Below are 21950 nucleotides of genomic sequence, written 5' to 3'. Positions count from 1 at the left end.
ATAGAAGTATTTGATGGCGAAAGTAATAATAATTAAGGAGAAATGTGGTCACAGATCTCTGTTCTCAATCACTTTCTACTCTTATATATATATTCTAATATCGATAATTTTGCGGTTCCTTTGATTTATTAAAATTTTCATAAAACTAGCAAGCAAAGATCGAATTTGTTTATAAAATACTGATGTTTAAAATTTGTACTTTTGCTCTTTTGCTCTTATGAAAACAGAAATGTTTATTTTGAAAAATTACTTCTAAGGTTAAATTTTCTTTTTTATTTCAGCCAAGATGATTTGGCCTAATTGAAAGTCTTATTTTACTGGGAAATTATTGTCTTCTTATTTATTTAGCATTGAATTCTTCATTGATATTATGATTAATTTCTTTTTTCCATAAAGATTATTCCCATCAATTATTAAAGCAGAACAAACTGATCGATTTTTTATAGTTTTACTTTGACACTTTTTTACGCAAGACGACGACCGAATTTGATATACGAGAAAAAATGTGTACCTACGTTTCCATGTAAAATAACGGTTCAACTATAAAATACACATTCATCCTTGTCCCGAAAGTGTAATCCTCTTTGAAACATTCATCTTTTTTCGTATACTATCTTTTTTAATAACAAAAGAAAACAAGATTTATTTCAGTTGGACGAATAATCATGTCGATTCTAGCTGTGGGAGCCTGTTGTTGCCGGTTTAATGCAACAATACATTCACACAATCGTCAAACCCATCGATAAATTGATTTTCATTAACAATTCAACGTTCATAAAAAGTTTTGTACCTACCAACGTATTTAACTTTCATTGCGGTCCAAACAAAATGTAGACAAATAACGAGAGCCATTTCTTTATAGTTGTTTATCACCCAGTATGGTTCATTTGTTCCACAGATATTTCGCGCATGTGTGAATAATAATATATTTGTAACTAGATACCAAAGCTATTACAATTAAATTCATCGCGAATTCAATTAAGCAGAAGTTTAACCCCTTGCCATAACCCGTTATGAATAATAATAGTGTTGATGATATTCCATTCCTTTTGGTTTGAATAAAATTCTGATTTCTTGTCATCGGTATTTAAACATTTAAGTGAAAATGTAGCCACACGATAAATATAAATGATCTTTTTTCTTCTTAAAAATTATTATAATCGGAAAACTTTTAATCATTTTAAATATGAAGAATATGGGGTATGGCAAGGGGTTAAATTAAAAAATATTTAAAAGGATGCATCATGTATATGTATAGTCCTCGCGCGACAAAAAGGCACCTTTCTGTTTACATTCCCCCTCCTACCAGCTGCCCCACTGCAGTAATTATTGGTCACTATTGATCGCCGTCGATCTTCATTACCGTTTCTGGCCAATAGCGATCGATAGCTGCGACAGTGAGGCAGCTAGGAAGAGGAGGAATGTAAACATAAAGGTGCCTTCTTGTCGCATGAGGACTATGCATATGCGGGTATTCTTTCATTTAAAGTGAAGCCAATTTTTAATATATTTTACATTTGTGAAAATCCGCAATTAAAATTGAAGATAAATAAACTGTATTGTAAATAAACTTAACACGTTAGCTGTATTATTTTTTTACGTACTTACGTACGTAGGAATTCGACGCATTCGTAATAACGTTCCACCAGCTTTCTAAAGCCATAGTAAAAAAAAACTATCTCTCGAACTATCTCTATTAGATTCCTGAAAATAATCGCACCTGCAATTTTTGAATTATAAACAGCTAAATTAAAATTAAAAAATGTATATATTAATCAGGAACTGAAATTTCCCATAATCACTCCAACGTCCGCGTTGTAAAACTATGTATCCATGAAGCATGCAGTTTCAAGTAACGAATTGAATAATGGTCGTCACAGAACGCTTGACATTTGATACCATGGAACGTATTCGCGCATTTATTATCTGTCCGACAAAATTTTGTTCGAGCCCGGCTCAACTTTCATCCGCCGACAACGTTTCGGTATCCCTAAAATAACACGTTAAAACACGAATTCGATAACAGCGCCGTGCAGCACGAAAATTATATAATTACATGAAAACTCAGCCACCAATTGCGGATGATCGTTACACATACGACCGGTCTAAGAACATTTTGCATAAAATCATGAAACGTGATCATTAATGGACGTGTACCTTTTATGTCTATTATACGCTTTGAGGAATAAAGTGCAAGACATTTGAAGACAATAAACGGAACTGGGCAAAGCAGAAATTAGGACATCTGACCTAGCTGTTGGAAGAAATCCTGGTGCAAGAGGTAGAGAACAATATCGTTTGGATCAGTATGAAGTTTAATGAAGCACATGAAGTTCAATGAGGTACTATGTATAGAAAATTCACGAGACCGTAAATATTTCATCGGTACATGAGGCTTTAAAATTGTGGTGAAAAAGGTGCAGTCGATATAGGTATTAAAAATATTCGAGGCAAAAAAAGTTGGACTGGTAAAAAATTACACTGCATGAATATTTTAACAATTTTTAAATTAAAAAAAATCTGAAACCGGTCTACTTGAGCGGCGCGTAGGTTCAGCGTTGAGAAAAGCATGCCAGATTTCCTCGAGGCTTCGAAACTTCTCACATGGTAGAATATCGGCAACTTCGTCTTTCGTATTCATAGTTGTCTTCCAATTCACGCCACGAAAAATAAAGTGAAAGGGGGGAAATGGGGGAAGAAAGCTGTCGATCCTTAATCTCCGAAACCTTTAAATACTTTCTCCGCGGATAATCCGTCGGATGATCGCGGATAAAAATGGTCGTCGCCGGTTATGTCCGCTTCGCGAAACCTTCGGGAGACTTAAAGCTCCTGGCAGAACGCTAGACGGTTGGCCCTCGGAGCCGGAGACGTCAAAAACCGTTGAATAATTCCTGAATTCGGCGAGACAGGCTGGCTAGATGGCTTATGCACTCCCCGGTGTGCCATACAGTTGTCCGTATGAATGGAAAAGTCTGCGTAGTCATGCGTGGCCAGCCTGTTTAGCCGTCGCGTCGGCTGGAATCCACGGTGACGACCGAACATCCGAACACCGACGCCGCAGTCAGGAGGATCCCCGAGATAACATTCCCTGAATAAGTCACCTCGATGGAATTAAGTTTAAATATTTCATCGTCCAACTAATCTCGCCGGTGCCAGACGAAACGCCTTGTCCTGGACCAACCACCGTCGGCGAGCGCGATGCGATAATCGGGGCCGGGGAAAAAACGATTCGATATCTTCAGAGATCCCGGGACAAGAAACTTGGCTCTGCGGAAACTGGAAAAAGACGGCGGGCCGGGCAATGGAAGGCCAGGCGAAAGCCAATTTATGCAAATAATTCGATAACGGCTTGAAATATTCAGCCCTCTCGTTTCATCCCGGCGAAATGCAAATCAGCGGCTGTTTAATGTAATTAATAGTTTGAGACGCTCAGCAGGTAGCTTCGCCGAAGAAAATATACAGGGTGTCCCAGAAAGTGGCGGGTTCCTCAGGCCATTCGAAGCAACTTTTTCCTTTACAAAAATGTTCTCCGAGACACCGTTAACGAGTTATTAACGAAAAACAGTGACCAATGAGAGGCGAGCTCGGCTGGCACGAGGCGATCGAGCCAATGAGCGGAACTGGGCTTCGCGCGCTGGTTGGCTGGGCCGCCTCGCGTCAGCCGTACTCGATTCTTATTGGTCACTGTTTTTCGTTAATAACTCGTTAACGGTGCCTCGGAGAACATTTTTGTAAAGGAAGAAGTTGCTTCAAATGATCCGAAGAACCCGCCATAATTAATTGAAGGAGACCGCACAAACTGTTAAAAATAATGTTATATATTTTATTGCATTATTTTACATATGCAAATAACTTTATTTTTTTTATATATGCACCTTCATTTCTCAATTTCTTGTTTTCAATGCAGTTTATTCTGTTACAAAAATATGCAAGTACGAAGAAAGATCACATTTATCACGTTCGCATGACGAGAACATTAGATTTTCGAGGTGTATCATCGGAGTATATGCTCTTGGAATTTATTTTGTACCGCGTCAATGCGTCGTGTATCGTCGAAAAGACTTTTGGATCTGTTCGGATGTACTGGAGGATCAATTAGAAATGCACATCGCATACAGTGCTCCGTTGAACGGGAACTAAATTATGTACGAAATTCCTGACGATATAGTCAAGGGCATACTGCTTGGCTTATAATACGGTCCACCATCTTCTTCTCGTAAAGATGACGCTGCCTTAGGGACTCCAAATATGAATCTTCAATGATATCGCGCGAGTTTAACGGCAAGCCGAAGCACGCCGCTCGCCCGAATTTTTTAGACTTCCTCGACGAGGATATTTCGCCGACGTCAACGTCCCTCTTGGAATACTTGCTACAATTTGTGCCGCCATTTTGCGAGATAGCATGTCGGTCCTCGAATATCGTCGAAGATATTGAATCGCCTTGCGTCTGCAACGATACCGCGTCATGTTCAGTGATATACGTGGGGAACAATCTCCGAAAAGTAGAATTACACACACGCAAGCAGCGTGATTCGTGAAATGAAAGCTGCGATGCAGAAGAATTTCAGAGGACAAATATTATTCGGTTTTGTGTATTCTTTCGTGTATTCTTTTTTGTGCCGTTTATGGACGGTATTTTATGGTCTTGATCGAGAGCCTAAAGTGTAATCGACCAGAGAGCAACTGGATTAAGAAATAAATCAGTCGTATAATGTACAATGTATCGTGTAAAAAGAATTAGTATAGGATGACGTGCCAGTTGAAAACAAGGTATACATTATTGTACCGCACAAAAGTGGCAATTTATCACAGCAAGAAATTGCAAGGAATACCGGAAGAGGTACATAGATCCGCCAAAACTAAAACGTATCGAAGAAGTTGAAAATTTTGGATGGCCTTGATTCGATGGCGCGGGGCTCTAGGTCATTAAACGGCACAAACTTGGACGGCCCGATGCAAGAAAAAGCTCCTTCCCGCTGTAGGAAGTCTCAGTTTTCTTTGACAACTCGTACGAGTCTACAACGAGGCGATCGTTTACAACCCGGCAGTGCCCTGATACGGTTCAAAGCCCAGAGAATGCCGGAATAAGTCAGTCAGAAAGTGTATCAGAGAACACCGGAAAAATCCACTTTTCGGACAATCGCGGAGGAGGATATCAGGGAATGGATGATTCGTCGAGCGTTTGAAAGAGGGTAAGAACTCTTGATTTACCTTCACGTCGGCTTCTTTATCCTTCAAAGGAGGCAGAAAGCATTTCCGAGGGGCGGCGCGCATCGGCTGTGGACACAAAGAAGTCGATGGCTGTGATGCCTCGCTAAATAATTCTCGAGTAAAACGGGAACGGAGGGGCCGGTTGGGAGGGACATATAAATATGCACGATGCCAGGGGGAGGGGAGGGCCCTTAACATTAAAAGCTAGATAAAATCGCGGCGACGCGGGCCGGAGGTAAAAGCTTGACAAATATTACCTCAGCCAGAGACCCCAATTGTTTCCTTAAAAATCACACGGGACGCGGTGCTCGAGCACTCGAGATTATTTCGGAATAGTTTGCCCGCAAATTTCCCGTCACGGGGAATCCCGTGAAAGCAACCCATTCCCGAATTCCTTTGAAAATTGTTTTGCGGCGACCGGCGCGGCGCATCGACGCAACCGGCCGAACAAAGAAAGTTCCCTGTTCAGGGAGGCATGGGAAGTGGGCAAGGGAGTCTTGTACGCTATTTTGGAATTGTTTCAACTGCCATCTAGGCTAATATAATTTTTTCAAATGAAGATTCAATTGAAATGATGAAACTTCAATTCAAAGTTACAAATACGTCAAGGTATACTAACAACGATATATGTATGATATAATATTAACCGTATAATTAATTAACCGTAATATATATATATTATTATTAATAACCGTGTATAATAGTTAACCGTATAACAAGTAATTGACAAAATAAAGTATGATTTATGAAAGGAAGACATTGTCTCGAACAGTATTCAAACTATTATATCGCGTTTCCGAGGTTAAAAAATTGCTTGTTACAATGCAATAACGTATATGTATTGTACATATTGTATATTCAAAGCGAGCCATATTACTTGCACACGCCAAATAATATTTTAATCATCCATCTAATTAAATCGTGTTTAACACATTTTTAATTAAATGAATAATTTGAAAGTTATATGACTCACTCTGTATAGGTATATGGATTCGAATTTAATTCGAAAAAATGATATCAGCCCAGGCGTCGGTCGAAACGCTGTTCCAAAATCGCGTATAAGAGTGGTAGCCCCCTGGTGGTGGGGGATTACGAGGAGGGCGGGGGTGGGGGCAAATATGCATAAAGGGCGTAACTCGTTGAAATTCAGGCCGCGATTATCGACACCGAGGGAACCGACAGATGAGGATACAAACGGAGGCTACTCTCCCTCGCAAGCACGAAAGTAAGCAAAATCTAATTCCGGTGGCGGTAGGCAAGTCACGAGACCCTGTCCCCTTTACCGAGAGATGTACCGTAGGTTTATCCACGTGTAGAGAATTTCTGTGCCCGTCCCTTCGGTCCCACCTCCGCCCACTCGCCGACCCCACCCCCTTGTATCCTCAATTTCTGTCTGTCCTTGCGGTAGCTGCGGCCTGCAGTCCTCGCTTTGTGCATATAATTGAATTTAGGTTCGGATACCAGTCTCTACTTCGCCCACCGGCATCTACGCCCGGCATCCTTCGTCCTTTTCCTGCGCACCCACCCGCGCCCCACCCCTGTCTTATGATTAGATCCGGCCCACGCCTAACGGCTGAGGACCAATTTTCCGTATCGGGCTACTCTACGGACAACTGGCTGATAAAGGCCAGCGTAATTAATAAACCGTGAAGCGCGTTTGCAGCTGCGCCTGGCGGCCGCCTTTCGCGACGACGAGAAATTATTATTCAGGAAATTTGATTTCGTTTGCGGCCACCGCGAGCTTCTATGCCGCGCTTGTTCCTAATGGCATGCGCTGTGGATCAACGTCGATTCATGGAACCTGCAGGCTTGATTTTGGATAGAAATTGCATTTAGCTCGGCGGTAGTTTGCAAATTTGTTTATTAAGCAAAGTGCAATGCGGGCCACTGGATTTCCTCGCGGAAACATTGTCGCCCGATCCTGTTGTGTTTCTCGGTTTCTTTTGCTACGCTATGATGATTCTGTAATACTAATCGATGCGTTTTGTATTTCGGCAAAGTTGCGAAACTGTTGATACCGGTTTCGACCTTTTGTACTGCACTTTTGTAACCATTAATTTAATAGACTTGGAAACGAGATATCGAGTTTTAATCGAGGAAATTATGTTCTAGAATGTTCAGTTGTAGTTTCAAATTTTTGGGTCTCAATAGTGTTGCTAATTTTTGAGCGATAGTTACTTGAAAACTGAAAATCGAGTATGCCATGCATCGGGGCTCGGAATTAACCAGCTTTAAGTTTTTTGGCTAAAAATCCGTACGAGTCTCACTCCCCGATGATCGCCTAACACGTATACATATATATACCTTTTTCCTATTTCGAAAACTTGAATTAGGGAATTAGGGAAGGCGTTTTGAATCGATTAAAAAGTTATAAAGACATCAACGTTCGAAAACTGTTTCATATTGCCTCGGATGGAGTCTATTTCGAGGGCGATAAAATTAATTTCGCCGAATAACTAAGCAGTTTATTTTAGTGTCAGAAATACCGCGCGCATCTTGTTTACATAATGTCAACGAGTGACATATTTCTCCGCGTTCCTAGCGTATCGGAAACTATGCGGTGGGTAATTTTAAAGAGTCGTCGACGAGGTCCTGCGACGTTGATGAGATTACGAGGTAACGAAGGGGTAACGAAGGAGGGTGCATAAAATACGTCGTCGGGAGGAAAATGAAACGCGTGGCGAATGGAAAAAGGAGGATTATTCGCGGCATTGTTAACAGGAAAGTGGTGCTTACGTAATTAATTTCGTTTATAAATCTTCCGATGGGCCATTACCGGGGGTTGACTTTCGCGCGCGGAACGGGTAAAACGAACCAGTTTTCGTCGTCGCGGTGCCTCTTTGCATTCCCTAATTGGCAATTAAGTATCGACCGTAACGCGACCGAATGCCGGACGACGATAATTCGTCCGGCCCGCGCGGCCGCCGCATCTCGACTATCGTTTCCTTCCTTTTTCATCGACCTTTTTTTCCTCCATTTTTTTCCAGCCGACGCGGTATTATGTTATACTTCCCGGGGCCCGACACTTGATTCCGATTCACGAGCGCCGCCAGCACGAGCGATTATCCTATCCGCGTTTTAACGAATTCACGCTGCGTGCCGGGATTGGAGAGAACTTTTACCGTTCCCGTGCCGGGGATTCCGTGTCGGATTTTACAAAGTTGTTACAAATTGAAATTGCTTTCCGCTGTCTGTATCGATATTTTCGGCCCGTGATGTTTTTGCGCGCGGACCGCGCGAAATCGGTTAAAAGTTTTTCCATGAAATATCCAAGAAACGCTAAGCAACGGTTTCGAACTGACGATGTTCGTTAAACGTTCATACATCGTTCGCGGTTCTGTCGGGTTGGCAGGAAAGCAATTTCGGTTTACACCAATAGATCGCGTTATGTTTGCATTGTCATTCTTTCGTTAAGATTATAATTTCTTTTTGTCTTCAGTTTTTTGATAGTTGACACGTTTAGGTTACTATAGAAACAAATTCCGTGTAGTTTCGTTTACAACTGATAGTTTGCTGTCGATTTTAACATAGAGTCCAAAAATGAACATTTTCGACACATTTTACTCTTATACACTTAATTATTCCGAGTAATGGAAATCCAACATGGCAATTAGGTAATTTGATTGAATAGATAAACGATGTGATTTTTCGTTCGAATGGCAATTCCATGGCGTCACTAAAGATTACCATACCATAATACGGAATACAAATCTTTAGATTATTAAATTTGTTTGCGATTGATAAATCGCTAAAAATGTAAGTGCGGTATGATTAATTGCTTCGTAAGCATAGAATGGAAATATTCTTGGTCGTATGAATTGTTCCTGTTCTGGAGATAAAGTACCATCAAGTGCAAAGGGTTAATTTATCTTGATCATCGGGACTATCACAAAACAGGGCCAAAGTCATAAATACCAACTCCAACGTGGTTGAAAACAATGGGAGTGCCAACTGTGTAAATGAGGACTTGGAATGGATAATATATTAAGGTATGGAAAACGGTTCTACGTGACGTAGAACGACGAATCAAATCATTAGATCGCAGATATTTATGTCGATGAAACGAATGTATCTACATCATTTTTTATAAAATAGTCTGCGAAAATAGGAATTTGCACAAAGTCTACTAATTATTTATGTTTGATATCCATAAAGACGATAAATAATGTAAACTCCGAAATGAGCAAGCACGTATCTTGTTGTTTCCATTGAAATTTTTCCTTTTTCACTTCTTCGCCTCATCCTATTTCTTTATCTTTCCACGCACCTGAATAGCTGGATTTCTGGATTTAGAAATTTGAGAGAAAATCAGGTTTACGATGCAGACGAAGAACATTCGCATTATTTTCGAAAATATTGTTTTCATGTAGTATTTCAGTTCTCGACAATTTGATTCGCAACTTGACGCTTCCGAGAGAGCTGACACTCAAACTCAATAGCGATTGACGCGCCATCATAAACCTCAAGATGCGACGCAGCAGTTAACTGGCCCTCTTGACGTACAACCCCTTAGCCTGGAACCAAGGGAGCCACCCATTATCAAGTTTCATCCTAACACGGAGTACCGTCGATGGCAACTGCAAGACTGTCAAGTAGCTGTTTACAACTGAAGATTCGTTTTCGAATTAACTAATCGATTGAAACTCTCTTGAAATGTTCCTGGCAAGAATCCAAGCTAATGGTAGTTCGAACAATTTTTCTGGAAAAATTCAATGAGAAAATTGTATTTATTGCTAAAGTTGAAGCTATTAATCGCGACATATAGCCAAAGGGTTAAAGAAATGTATTCCGATTACTCGTAACAATTTGGTCACTCATATACTAGTTATCAATGGCGAAAACTTTATTTTGATACTATACAGAGTGTCCTAAAATTATTGTACAAGCTAGAAATGATTCTCAGATCATTTGAAGCAACTTTTTCCTTTAGAAAAATGTTCTCCGAGGCACCGTTAACGAGTTATTAACGAAAAACAGTGACCAATGAGAGGCGAGCTCGGCTGGCGCGAGGCGATCGAGCCAATGAGCGGAACTGGGCTTCGCGCGCTGGTTGGCTGGGCCGCCTCGCGTCGGCCGTACTCGATTTTTATTGGTCACTGTTTTTCGTTAATAAATCGTTAACGGTGCCTCGGAGAACATTTTTGTAAAGGAAGAAGCTGCTTCAAATGATCCGAGGAACCCGCCATTTCCGGATTGCGAGACATTTTTGGGACACCCTGTAGACTGTTGTAAATCGATGCGAAGACAAAAGAAGTGTGAAACAATGCATACGAAGACGATTATTTGGTTCGAACAATGAGCGAGTGAGCTACTAGAGCAAGCCACTATAGTGGCGCGTCGTGCCTAAAATGTTAACAACCTTCCGATAAATGAAGTGCTAATGACCCTGGGCTGAAATTCGCGTCGGTTACCTGTACTCATCATCGAAACGTTAGAAAAGTTTTTCCTGGAGAACTTGCTGTTATCTTGTTTCCCGTGAATCTTGAACGGTCAACGACGTGCGTACTTACCCGCCCTTTCGCCCATCGGCGTGCACGAAAATCGAGCGGTACGGCGTGACACGTACCTCGAGCTTCTGCGCCTGGAGCGCTATCCGTTGGCGATTATGCGCGCTAACCGAGTTCCCGTATGACCTTCGCCGCATTAGCCACTCTCTCTGGAACAACAAACAATCCCTGAACCCAGCAACGCTCCGTCGAAACTTCCGCAGACTAAACACGCCGACGGTTACGCGCGGCTAGTGCCGCCGGCTTTATTTACTTTTTACGTAAGCCATACGATGCCCATACTCCGCCCCCGCATCGGCTGGCACACCCCCAAAACACCCTGCATTCGTTTCCGGTGTCGGAGGGTAGCGACGCACTATGGGAGAAAAATCACCCAAAAGCAGCGAAAAGTATTTTTTTCATTGAGATCACACATACAGGATGCGTCACTAACTCTGTTACAATGCTGTATTTCCGTTATCGTTGTAGTTGTTACTTTATTTGACGCAAATTCTAAATGTTATAAGATCTAGGTTTAAAATTCATCACTGTTGATCTTCCAAAAATTGCTAAAATCTTTCAAAAAATCCTAAACATTTTATGATTTTGCACAATTAACACACAGGATTTGCACAATTAACACACACGGCTAGTACACTTATTCCCATCTGTGATTAGTTAAGTTAAAAAATCAACGGCTCTGTAAATAACTTTATATATCAATAATTCTGAGGTGGACGTCTTTGAAATGGTGCAACCGTGTTCGTTAATAATAAAAATTAGAAAAAATTCTACCACGTTTCGACCGAAATGTTCGGTGAAATTATATTAATGTTCGGTTGTTCTATAATTTTTTTATGTCATTTTGAGGGCACTCGCGAAACGGGACTTTTCATCGTTTTTTTTGGGTGTCTCTCGCCTCATAGTGCGACGCGGTTACACGCTCTGTTCCGACACGTTCGATCGTATACGTATTACGTATGACGAAAAGTTGAAACCCCACAAAAGCATGGAAACTCGTGATGAAGTTCGGACTCTTTACGCGAATTCAAACAAGTACGAACTTTCGAGCTTCCGCGGATTGAAGCAGCCGAGTCTCGGCCGCGTACTCGGTCCTTCGAACTACGGGGAAAGGAGACTGTCGATAGCTCACTTTCAAGCCTCCGAGGCTCGAAAGTTCGATGCGTTCGAACGTCTCGAAGCGTAAGAGCTTGAACTTTTCCTCCGCAATCGAACGCGCTCGAGTCCGCCCGCTCCCGAACCCGTCGCTAATCGCTAACAATCGCGCGAGTATTCGCCTTTATATGAACCCCTGTTCGGGTCAGCGATCAACAATTTTTCGATGGATAAGACTACTACTCCTAGCAGAAAATTATTAGGACGTCAAGTGGGTTTGCTCAGACTTGTTTGGTTAAATTTGTGAAATTCGAGAATCGGCTTGTAAAAGGAATGACATGAAAAAAAAGAATAAAGGAACGTTTACGTTTTAATTTTGATTACTAATCTAATTTTTGTCAATAAAGGCTACTCGTTCTGCATTCCAATTGAATCATTTTTTAGATTATATTCACCTTTCAACATTCTTACTTCTCGCGACTCTTAATCAAATTCTAAAATTATAATGCATCAGCGTAAATATAAATTCTAAATAATTTGTCATCACGCACATGTAGATGACGCGGCAGTCGAAACGATAACATTGCAATTCCGATAGACTTTTTAAATAATGGAATTATGGCATACTATTACATTGATAATATAAATAGGATAGATTTTGTTAATAATAACGATTCTGATAGATTTTTTTAGAAAACTGCGCTGAATCAATTTTGACAACTGAAATTTTCGCGAAGTCAAGTGCACGCGACAACGGCCGTCAGAGTGTTAAAATTGAAGTCTGTTGGTTCGGTGAGTTCCTCGTGAGCGCAGCGTTTGACAGTGGCATCACTTGTAGCCCCTCGATGTCCCCCATCGTACGTAGGAAGAGAACGAACACGCGTTGTTCGTCCTGTTAAAAGTGTAGTAAGATAGATCGATCGAGCTACACCGAAAATCGTGGAGTGCACGGACTCCACCCCGGCTGAATCCGGCACAAAGTAGATTATGCAAATGCTCCCCGAAAGAGGACGACGTGGAGCACGCGGGAGAAAAGGAGAAACTTGGCCGGGGACAGAGGCGAAGGGTGCGAGCAAAGATATGGAATGAAAGAACAAAAGGACGCGGAGGAACGAGGAAATCGTATTCGGTGGAAGGAGTCGAGCACTCGATGCGTCGCGCGAGGCCTTGAAATCCTCCCAACCCTTTTCAAATCTTTCAACCCTTTGCGGATGGAACGGTTCAAGGCTAAACGATGAGTGGAGCCAGGCTTGCGGAGACAAGTACGCATTCATCAAACCCATCACGAGTCTTTCATCATTTTCCTGTCTATCGGCAGAGAAAACTAAGGCTCGAGCAAACAATAAGATAAAAATGATTTAACCTTGTTGGTCGAAGAAGGCTCGCGTTACTTTTTTGGCCACCTGATGATCCAACCACAATGATGATCCAATTGAAGTTTTCTTAAAAATTGAATTGTGTGGAAGAAACATTTTTTTGGTGGACGTTTTTAATTATTCTGTTATATTGTTGGTGCATTCTTTTACTGCGATCAACCATTAAAACGCGTAAAGAAAATCTCCAGATTTCTGTGATTTTGGCAATCTTCACACTTATTTATAACTCATAACAACGTCAAGCTGTTATTGTTTTAGTATCAGGTGACAAAAAAATTAAAAAGCACAATTTTTTGTTTTTTCATTCCAACCAATTGCAAGTTTTGGAGAATGAAAAATTAATTATCATTCTGTTTCCATTATGGAAATCGGCTCAAAAACATCTAATGAGAAGTGACATCGTCGAGTCAGAAATAACAAAAAGTTTATTCAGAATATACAAACAGTGTTTTCAGATGCAAACGGTAACTACTTTAAGCTGACTTTACAGAAATCTATAAAACAAGAATTAGAAATATAATTCGTAGAAAGTGATCGACAGTGTCTCCCAACAGCATTCAACGGAGAGACATTGTAACGACGCCCGGGATGCGTTAAAAGAATGTGAAATACAGTGTTAAAAGTTCGATAAATCGGCGAACAGGATTGGGTAGCCGTACCGATCTTTTCGTCGTCTTTCATTGGCCCCCTGCCTATTTCGGTCCCGTTCTCTGCTCGGTTTTCTTCGTTTCAACCCTCCACGCATCGTGTCACTCCACCGCGAAACCGCACCGTTAATGCACGTCCGTATAGTTAACATCATAGCGGGTTAAACCGCGGGCAATATTAATGCAACCTCTCAAGAGTCAGTGTAATTATGGGCATTATGGTATACCTCTGTTGCCCCCGCCTCCAATCCACACCCAACCCCGTCCTCCGGCCCCGGTGTTTCATTTAAACTGTCCGCGACGGCGCGTCCACCGGGAACAAATTTATTCCCGTATATCGGTGTACTTATCTACGCTCGTACCGAGTTACTCGGTAATCCTGGATAATAGCGAGAGAATGTACGACAAATGTGCGGCTATAAGAAACGGACACGGATAAAGTCCGCATTTTTCTCTCGGATACGAGTTACGGATCTGCCCAACCTGCGCCGCGGCCGTACGTGCACCTTATCCAACGCTCGTTTACCTTCCTGAAACGTGATCTTTCGGTGGTTGGAAATGTTCATTGTAATTACAGGCCACTTAAATTGTTTCTTTCGCTATCGCGGTGTGCGTTATCGCTGCAATTATCGTGCGATTTTACGCACGCTTCTCGATCGAATATTTCGATTAACCCCTTAAGGGATCAGCCTCGAGGATGATTTTTGGCAAATTTCTTTATAACGAAAAACATTGATGAAACTTTTTGTCACTTTCCCTATATATTCTTTGATATTTCAAGGTACATAAACTTTTCGTTCGTTTCATTTTATGGTCGTTTATCGAAATGAAATAATTTTTTATTGTTTTTCTCTTTGTCGCAGTCGAGATAGACAATTTTTATTTTGCATAAAGATTCGCGGTCTAATGATTATAGTATATATTATATTATATTATTATATTATATATATATATATATATATATTAAATATTATATATTATATTATATATTATATATATATTATATTATTATATTTGTTGTGTATACTACCCGCAGAGAGTCGAAGAATTTTTCTAAGCGTCGACTCGCACGTGCTCCAATTAAATTCCTAGGAGTAACGTACGAGTAAACAACGTCGTAAGAATAAATACAATTCTTGGCAATCGCTTGAACAGCTTTTATAAATTTAAGTAGAAGAGATCCCTACGTGCTTCGGAGAACATGAGAGGACACCGAGAATCACCGCCGCTTCCGGAGACGATTAAAGAGTAGGCGTGTCCACACAGGTGGACAAAGTTAACCGGAAAAGCTTTTAACATTTTAGTTTCAAATCGGTCCGCAATCAGGTCAACGACGTTTCCTGTTCTCTCTCTCTCTCTCTCTCTCTCTCTCTCTCTCTCTCTTTCTCTCTCTCTCTTGGAATACGATAACGTGTGTAGGGTAAATCGGGGATGATATTAACACGTTTAGTAGGTTAACTTCAGTACTATAAACTACAGTATTATAGCTTTTAGTATACAGGGTGTCCCGTAATTATGATAACACCCAGAAGGGGGTGATTCCTGAAGTCTTTTGAAGTAACCTTTTTCTTAAGGAAAATGCAATCCGCGGCTTTTTTTGTTCACGAGTTATTATATATATATAAAAAAGTTACTTCAAAAGACTTCAGGAATCACCCCCTTCTGGGGTGAATGACGTCCTGCGCACGAGTATGCCAAGAAATCGTGTTTACTACTGGATTCCGTCTCGGAAAAAAATGTCGAGACCACCCTACCGGTTACTGGGTATTTAGTTCAAAGGCTTCTGGAATTTACTGTGTTTGCGAGTATGACGGCGACAACTATTTTCTCGACGTAGAAACCTCTCCGCCGGCGCGCCGGCTAGAATGCTGTCCGGGAAGAGCGACATTTCATCCGACTCCATGAAAACAATTTGCCGAAGTCACGACTCTATCGTGCTCGATGACGCATTCCTCGGAGCAGTATACCAGCCGCGGATGGGCGGCGAGGAGTGTGTGGATCGACTCTTGAAAATAACTTGAAAATAATACAAAATCGCAATATTTCACTTTGGAAAAAATAGCTCAGTTTTGAAGCTAAACCAGCTACGAATGCAAAGGATCGATATTATCGATGCTTTCGTTTCTTCCATTTCTGGCCTATCTACCTCGGCGACTGAAATACCATAAAAAGTGGTATATTTGAAAACCATGGAAACGTCGAAACACAGTTTTAATTTATCGCGATGCAAAGGACGCGGAGCAGCGAAATGGTTCTTTGGAAAGTGAACGATCGGAAAATTGTCCAGGTGGCATCGCGCAATAGTAAGTAAGAAATGATAAGGTAGCTGCGAGGGAACGGCTGCATGTTTATTAGATTGAAGTTCGGGAGGCGGCGACAAGCCAACTCGCTTTAGGTCTTCCGTGAAATTGTAAACTGTGATGGATCGACGGAAGCGAAGTTTCTTCTACTTCGCTTTCTCAGCGCCCGGGCAGAGCAACTTCCGGTGGGACAAGGAAACAAGATTGCGAGATGTCTCTGTTCGAACTTCTGGTAACTCGACTTTAAACCGAATAGTCGCGCGCGCTCGCCCCGAATCATCAAAAACGCAATGCATGTCTTATGCATACTAAAGCACATGTCGATTCTCCGCCGTCGATACGAAACTACTAAAATTGCTGCGCCAAACGGTGGCAAACTCTTCGCGCTGTAAAAGGCAACGTCGTTTATTATACACGATGTTCCTCTTAACTTGTGCACGTTAAATGCGTTTTTCCGCGTATTTGATATTACGCGGTTCCCTACGATTTTTTAAGATGATAGGGATAATAAGCTGCGTTTCCTTTCTTTTTCTTCAACTTGTAATATATTTGAATATCAAACTTAACACCGATTCAGAGTAGATTTTCTAGCGAATAGACTATCTTGTGTTCGGGTCGATGGTAGACTGATTGTTGTGTGTTGCGTGTTCTCGGAGGTAAACTCGGTGTGGGTGTGTTCTAAAATTGAGATAGTCGGATTCGTGGATTATTCGATTCTTGCGAGGAGCGAGGGAAACGGTCGTCCCGACTGATTGGTTTGCAAAATTATGAAAGCGACCGCCCCAAACTAAGGGTCACCCTCGGGTAGTGCTCGCACCCTCGGGTGACGCACACGAAGAATCCGAGTGTCCCAAGAATTGGTCGTAGCAAACGATAGTCCGGAAAATGCCTTTTCTCGGTGGAACATGCATACCATAAAAAAAAACGACTGGGAAATGACATTTGGTGACCAACCGTGGATCATAAAGGAAATACTCGAGTAGAAGACGGAAACGGCTTTTAACGAAATTGCTTACTACGGGAATTTCGGTTGTTTTGTCCAAGTGTAATTTATAAGGATTCCGTCATACAACGGAACAATCTGAATGCAACAGATTCGTACAACCTCTGTCCTGCCCCCATATCTAAAATCTAATCCCAGCTAATCCGTTAAATATAGATACCCGGATACCAGGAATTCCGAGCAAACGGAAGAAAAAAGAAGAAGGTGCAATCCCACCTTCGCTTGCATTTCCACTTTATCGGGCCCAAGAGATCGATCCAGGTTCGGTATCGGCAAGGTCTGGTACTCCTCGATGGTGTACGGTTTGTAGCCGAGGCTCTTCGATTTATTGCTGATCGGATCCGCTTTGCTCGTTGCCTGGCTGCGGCAGCGGTTCGTGTCTTCTGACACGTGTTGATGTAAGGTTCCGGAGGATCGAGCGGTTGCGACCGTGCAATCGGAGAATCCCTCGATTAGACGCCGGTAAAAACTCAGCTCGCTGCGATCGTCCCTCGAGGTGCTCGGTAAACACGTATCCTCGTCAGTGAGCTGCTCTTGCTGGCTGTCTCCAAAAACCGACAGGGTGGAACCCTCCGGGGACCGGGCATTGTACCGCGGTTCACCTGCGAGCAACGAGAGAGACAGAAGATGCAACGTTTCCGCGGCGTTTTTCCGCGCGGATCCCGAATACCGAATCCCTTTCAAATTAGTTTCCACGATCGCACGCTGCCGAGGGACTTTGCCTAGAGATCGTATGATTGGTTCCGCGGGAAACCGACACGTAGGGACCCGGTATCGAGTTAACCTTCGCGAAACGTTTCGTGAATCCTTAACTAACGAACCGAGCTTCCCCGAAAGCTCCATGGGAAATTTTAACGCGTTGATTGCCACGCTGCTTGCAATATGCCGGTCACGCGAGTCTTTGTGTACATCTTTAACGCTTGCAGCGACGGCGTCAACCATACGCGAGTTGTTCGCAGGTAAAATACTGGAGCCGGTTACTGTGGAATGGCCAATTGCTGTGCCTTCGAGTTGTTTGCAGGCATAATTAACTTTACGATTACGGAATAAGAGACATTAAATGTTTTTTTATAAGAAATAAATAAAATGAAAGAATAAATTAGTCACCCCACAGTAATCGGCTCGACTACCCTAGCGGAGTACAGCCAGTCCAGGCAGTAAAATCCCAACGGTATCGAAACCTGCGAACTCGATAGCAATTTCCAAGCCCTCCTATCCTCTCGCGTGCAGCGTTTTAAAAATGATCGTCGTTGCGGAAGGAATTCCGAAGCAGCCGAAGCAGGCCGAAGAGACGCGGGTCGGTTTCAAATTACAGAAAGATTCAACGCGTCCAAATAACAATAAAGCAGAATAGCGCAGCGTCAGCAAACAAGCGAGCCAGGGTAGGAAGCAAACAAAAAGGGCTGTCCTATGGGGGTTGGCGTGCGTTTCGATCCCCTTGCCCCCCGCGCCGCCGTCATGTAGGGTATATATATATATATATATCACCGGTGTGGAAACGACATCTAATCACGGCCAAAGTAAACGTCCTCGGAGAAAATTGCGTCGTTCCGGTACCGTTTCGAGCGTCTCCGCATAAACGCGACCCACGCCACCCTTTCTTGGAACTTCAACGCCGCGCGGCGCGTCGCGGCGCGGTCACCGACCAAGAAGAAAGAACGTCATCGCGTTTCGGACTAACTGAATCGTCGACGATAATGCTCCAAATAAGAGCGCGGCTTCCTCGCCTGCTGGATCCTCGGGACGAGCACGTTGCTCAGCTTCTTGTCCGGCTTCATAGACGTCGAAGCCTCTCCTGGCCAACTCTGCTTCGACAACGAAAGCTTCAAAGAAGGCCTCCGACAACCCGATGCCATCTTCTTGCAGAGGCCGCTTACTTCTTCTTCTTGTTTTAAGCTGCTTACACTCTGGAAGATGGAAGAGCGTCACTTTTCACCGATATTTGGTGTACTGGTCTGACATGCTCGGTCAATTTACGCGTTACGACGTAAGACGAACGTAAAAAAACGTTTGCAGGTAAGTAATATTAAGAAAGCTAATACATTTATCTAAATTGTTTCGTTTACGATCCAATCGCCACGATGCTTTTTACGTACAACGATTTGGAGGGATCGATTTGTATAAAAAGAATTTTACAGGTTTTGCGCTCCAAATTCATCCTTTTCCAAATCGAACTTTATCCCCTTGCAGGTCATACTTATTGTTTTCAAATGAAATATACTCCTTTCCAAATCGAATTCATTCAGATTATTGTAAGAATCGAATAAAACCAATTGAACGGGGTGTAATTTAGTTTTCAACAATGTTAGTCTTCGGAATATCCAAGAACTGCATGAGTTTGTGGTTCAGGCAAAGCTTACTTAACTATTTTTACTACTAATGTAACTACAAAAATGGCCTTACATTGCTCCTCATCCGATCTGCAACATCCCGTTTCTTATTTTTCATGGCAGAACATCGTCGTAATTGTACTTGTTTCTCCGAGAATTTATTGTTCGCAATTATCGTATTCTTGCGAATCGTTCCTAAGTCTTCGGTAGTGTCTATTTCCGATGAGGTTTTATTAGATCCGGTATCTAGTTTTTAAGAAAAACTGAAATTAAGTAGCGATACCAGGTTAGAATGCCGATAAGCAAGTTCTTTTAGAAGCATTTTTAGGGTACTTCGTTTCAGATTCAGTTCATAGTCAGGGAATACGCACTGATTTCATCTTTGATAGATATGGATCTACTTCGTCCCATTTGATTTCAAACCTTATTTTACAACTGTATAGGATATGAAAAAAATAGTTATGCCATGGCTATCATAGACGTATTCTATACCTGTAGATCGATGGAGATCTGCCCATATAGAATCAAATCAACTTTTCTAACTAAAATAGTAGAATTGTTTGTTTAATCCGCTAAATGTTGATTCGTGTGCAAATATGAATACACTTAGCACTATAATTATATTGCTTTATATTATATTATATATATATATATATATATATTATATTATATTATATATATATATTATAATATAATATATTATTGTTATTATTATTATATATATTTATATATATTATATGCTTTATATTAAATTATATTGCTATGCCAGAAATGACTGGATCTAAGGAAAAGTTGTAGGTTAATTGTAATTGATATTATTAACTGTAACTAATAGAAGTGAAAGTTGAGGTATCATGATCTTTTTTTCGCTTGCCTTGCTTCCGAGACAAATAATTAGGTGTAGCAGTCGATTTCAAACGAAGCGGCGCATCCCGAGGTCCGTTGGTCGAGTGCATGATCGACACCAGGTTAAAACTGTCATTGTCATCGCGCGAAGAATCGTAGTTTCGAAGCGTGATTTCGTTCGTATCCTCCAGCGAGTCTATCGAATAGACTGACATTTTGCCGACGATTTTAATTTAGCACGAGCGACCATATGCAACCAGCACGCGATCTCTGCAAATTCTATATCGTGAAGGTCCGTAGCAACACTATGCCAATAGGAATGGTAATTTCAACTCCTGTGTCATGAGACAGACTTCAAGGACCGTACTTCCAATGAGTTCATTAGGGAGTACAGATATTGTATAGTAATACGAATTTGTTACGAAACTGTTCGGAAAAGGACTTCTTGAAAATTCTAAAAACAAATTTTTAATCTTGGATGTTCCATTAATTTCCATTAATTTTCTTTTGTTGTACTCCACGTAAGCTTTGGCTGCAATATATTGCACATTAAATAATGTGATTTTGTATATTTTCTGTTAACATTTCAGTTTTTCTTCTTAATTGTGGATAAATGTATCAGACATATATTTTATATATATTATATCATATATCATTATTTATTATTATATATATTTTATCATATATTATATATATTATTATATGTATAATAATATATTTATATCATATATTACATGAAGCTGTCACAGGTGAGAAAGTGTGCTAAACATATAATCTATATTTATTACAAATGCTTCAAATGAAGTAATTTATCAATATTGTTCTGAAAAGGTTGAAGTGAATTTTTATGCCATAATTCAAAAGTTTCTATGCCAGATGATACCATATGATAGAATTAACATATTGAAAGTCGAATTAATATTATACATATCATTGAATATTAAAATATGTAGCGTAATGTTCGAGGAATTTATTATTCTTCTGCGATAATATTATGTTTTATACAAATTATTATATTTTTTTATTATTATATTATATTCGAAAAATATATTATTTTCCTGACACAGGCGTTGGTAGCAAACGTGATAAAGCATTTGACAATATTGAATGTTATAATCTCTATCTATGGTGCTATTAAGCCAAGTAAAATAATAACGATATTTTGAAGTTGATAAATTGAAATCATTCCTTCGCTGCTAGGTATTTGTTACAACAACGTACGCTTATAAATTTAATTTCTTGCAGTGACAAAATCCTTAAACTATTAAATAAATGTGACCAATAGCTGATACTTATCAAAAAAAAGAGCACCATGTTATCAACAGTTCACGAACTTAGAAACTTATTAATACAAATCGAGTATTGTGTATACTTTATTATAACCAAGTCCACAAGTTTAGAACTTATTAGCATAGACGAGATATAATAGTTAACTAAGTATAACTAAGTATATTATACTTATAACTCTAATTCAATACGTCGGTGAGACGAAACATAGGCACGCGTACGCATACACTATATTTAATTAGAAATTGAAGATTTGTATGTTATGATAAGCGCGAGCGTGGACACCGACAGTTGGACAGTCTTTGTTTATTTTTTCAAAATTGCCTCATATGTAGCAGTTTTCTCAGT

The 21950-nt window shown here is 40.9% G+C and overlaps 1 protein-coding gene across 1 annotated transcript; it reads right to left on the bottom strand.

Moving 5' to 3' along the window:
* Positions 1–3954: 3954 nt before the first annotated feature.
* LOC117224691 (uncharacterized) lies at positions 3955–20530 on the bottom strand. The gene is made up of 7 exons (XM_076524576.1): positions 20344–20530; positions 19543–19715; positions 18821–19046; positions 17356–17741; positions 10778–10867; positions 5212–5277; positions 3955–4447 (listed from the first exon to the last, which is right to left on the bottom strand). Exons 1-7 carry the CDS (start codon positions 20528–20530, stop codon positions 4169–4171), a joined length of 1407 nt encoding a protein of 468 aa, XP_076380691.1. The 3' UTR covers positions 3955–4168.
* Between the last annotated feature and the right edge of the window lie 1420 nt (positions 20531–21950).

Source organism: Megalopta genalis, chromosome 9 (genome assembly GCF_051020955.1).
Source record: "Megalopta genalis isolate 19385.01 chromosome 9, iyMegGena1_principal, whole genome shotgun sequence".
NCBI classification, from domain to species: Eukaryota; Metazoa; Arthropoda; class Insecta; order Hymenoptera; family Halictidae; genus Megalopta; species Megalopta genalis.
This window is presented reverse-complemented; position numbering and strand designations above follow the sequence as displayed.

Bases quoted from the DNA above. Each gene is read 5' to 3' on its own strand.
- LOC117224691 (XM_076524576.1), bottom strand. From the start codon at position 20,530: ATGTCAGTCTATTCGATAGACTCGCTGGAGGATACGAACGAAATCACG. The intron at 19,047-19,542 runs GTAAGGCCATTT...TCCATCTTCCAG, and splicing joins CAGATCGGATGAGGAGCAAT to AGTGTAAGCAGCTTAAAACA. The intron at 5,278-10,777 runs GTACGTGTCACG...TTGTGTCCACAG, and splicing joins TCCAGGCGCAGAAGCTCGAG to CCGATGCGCGCCGCCCCTCG.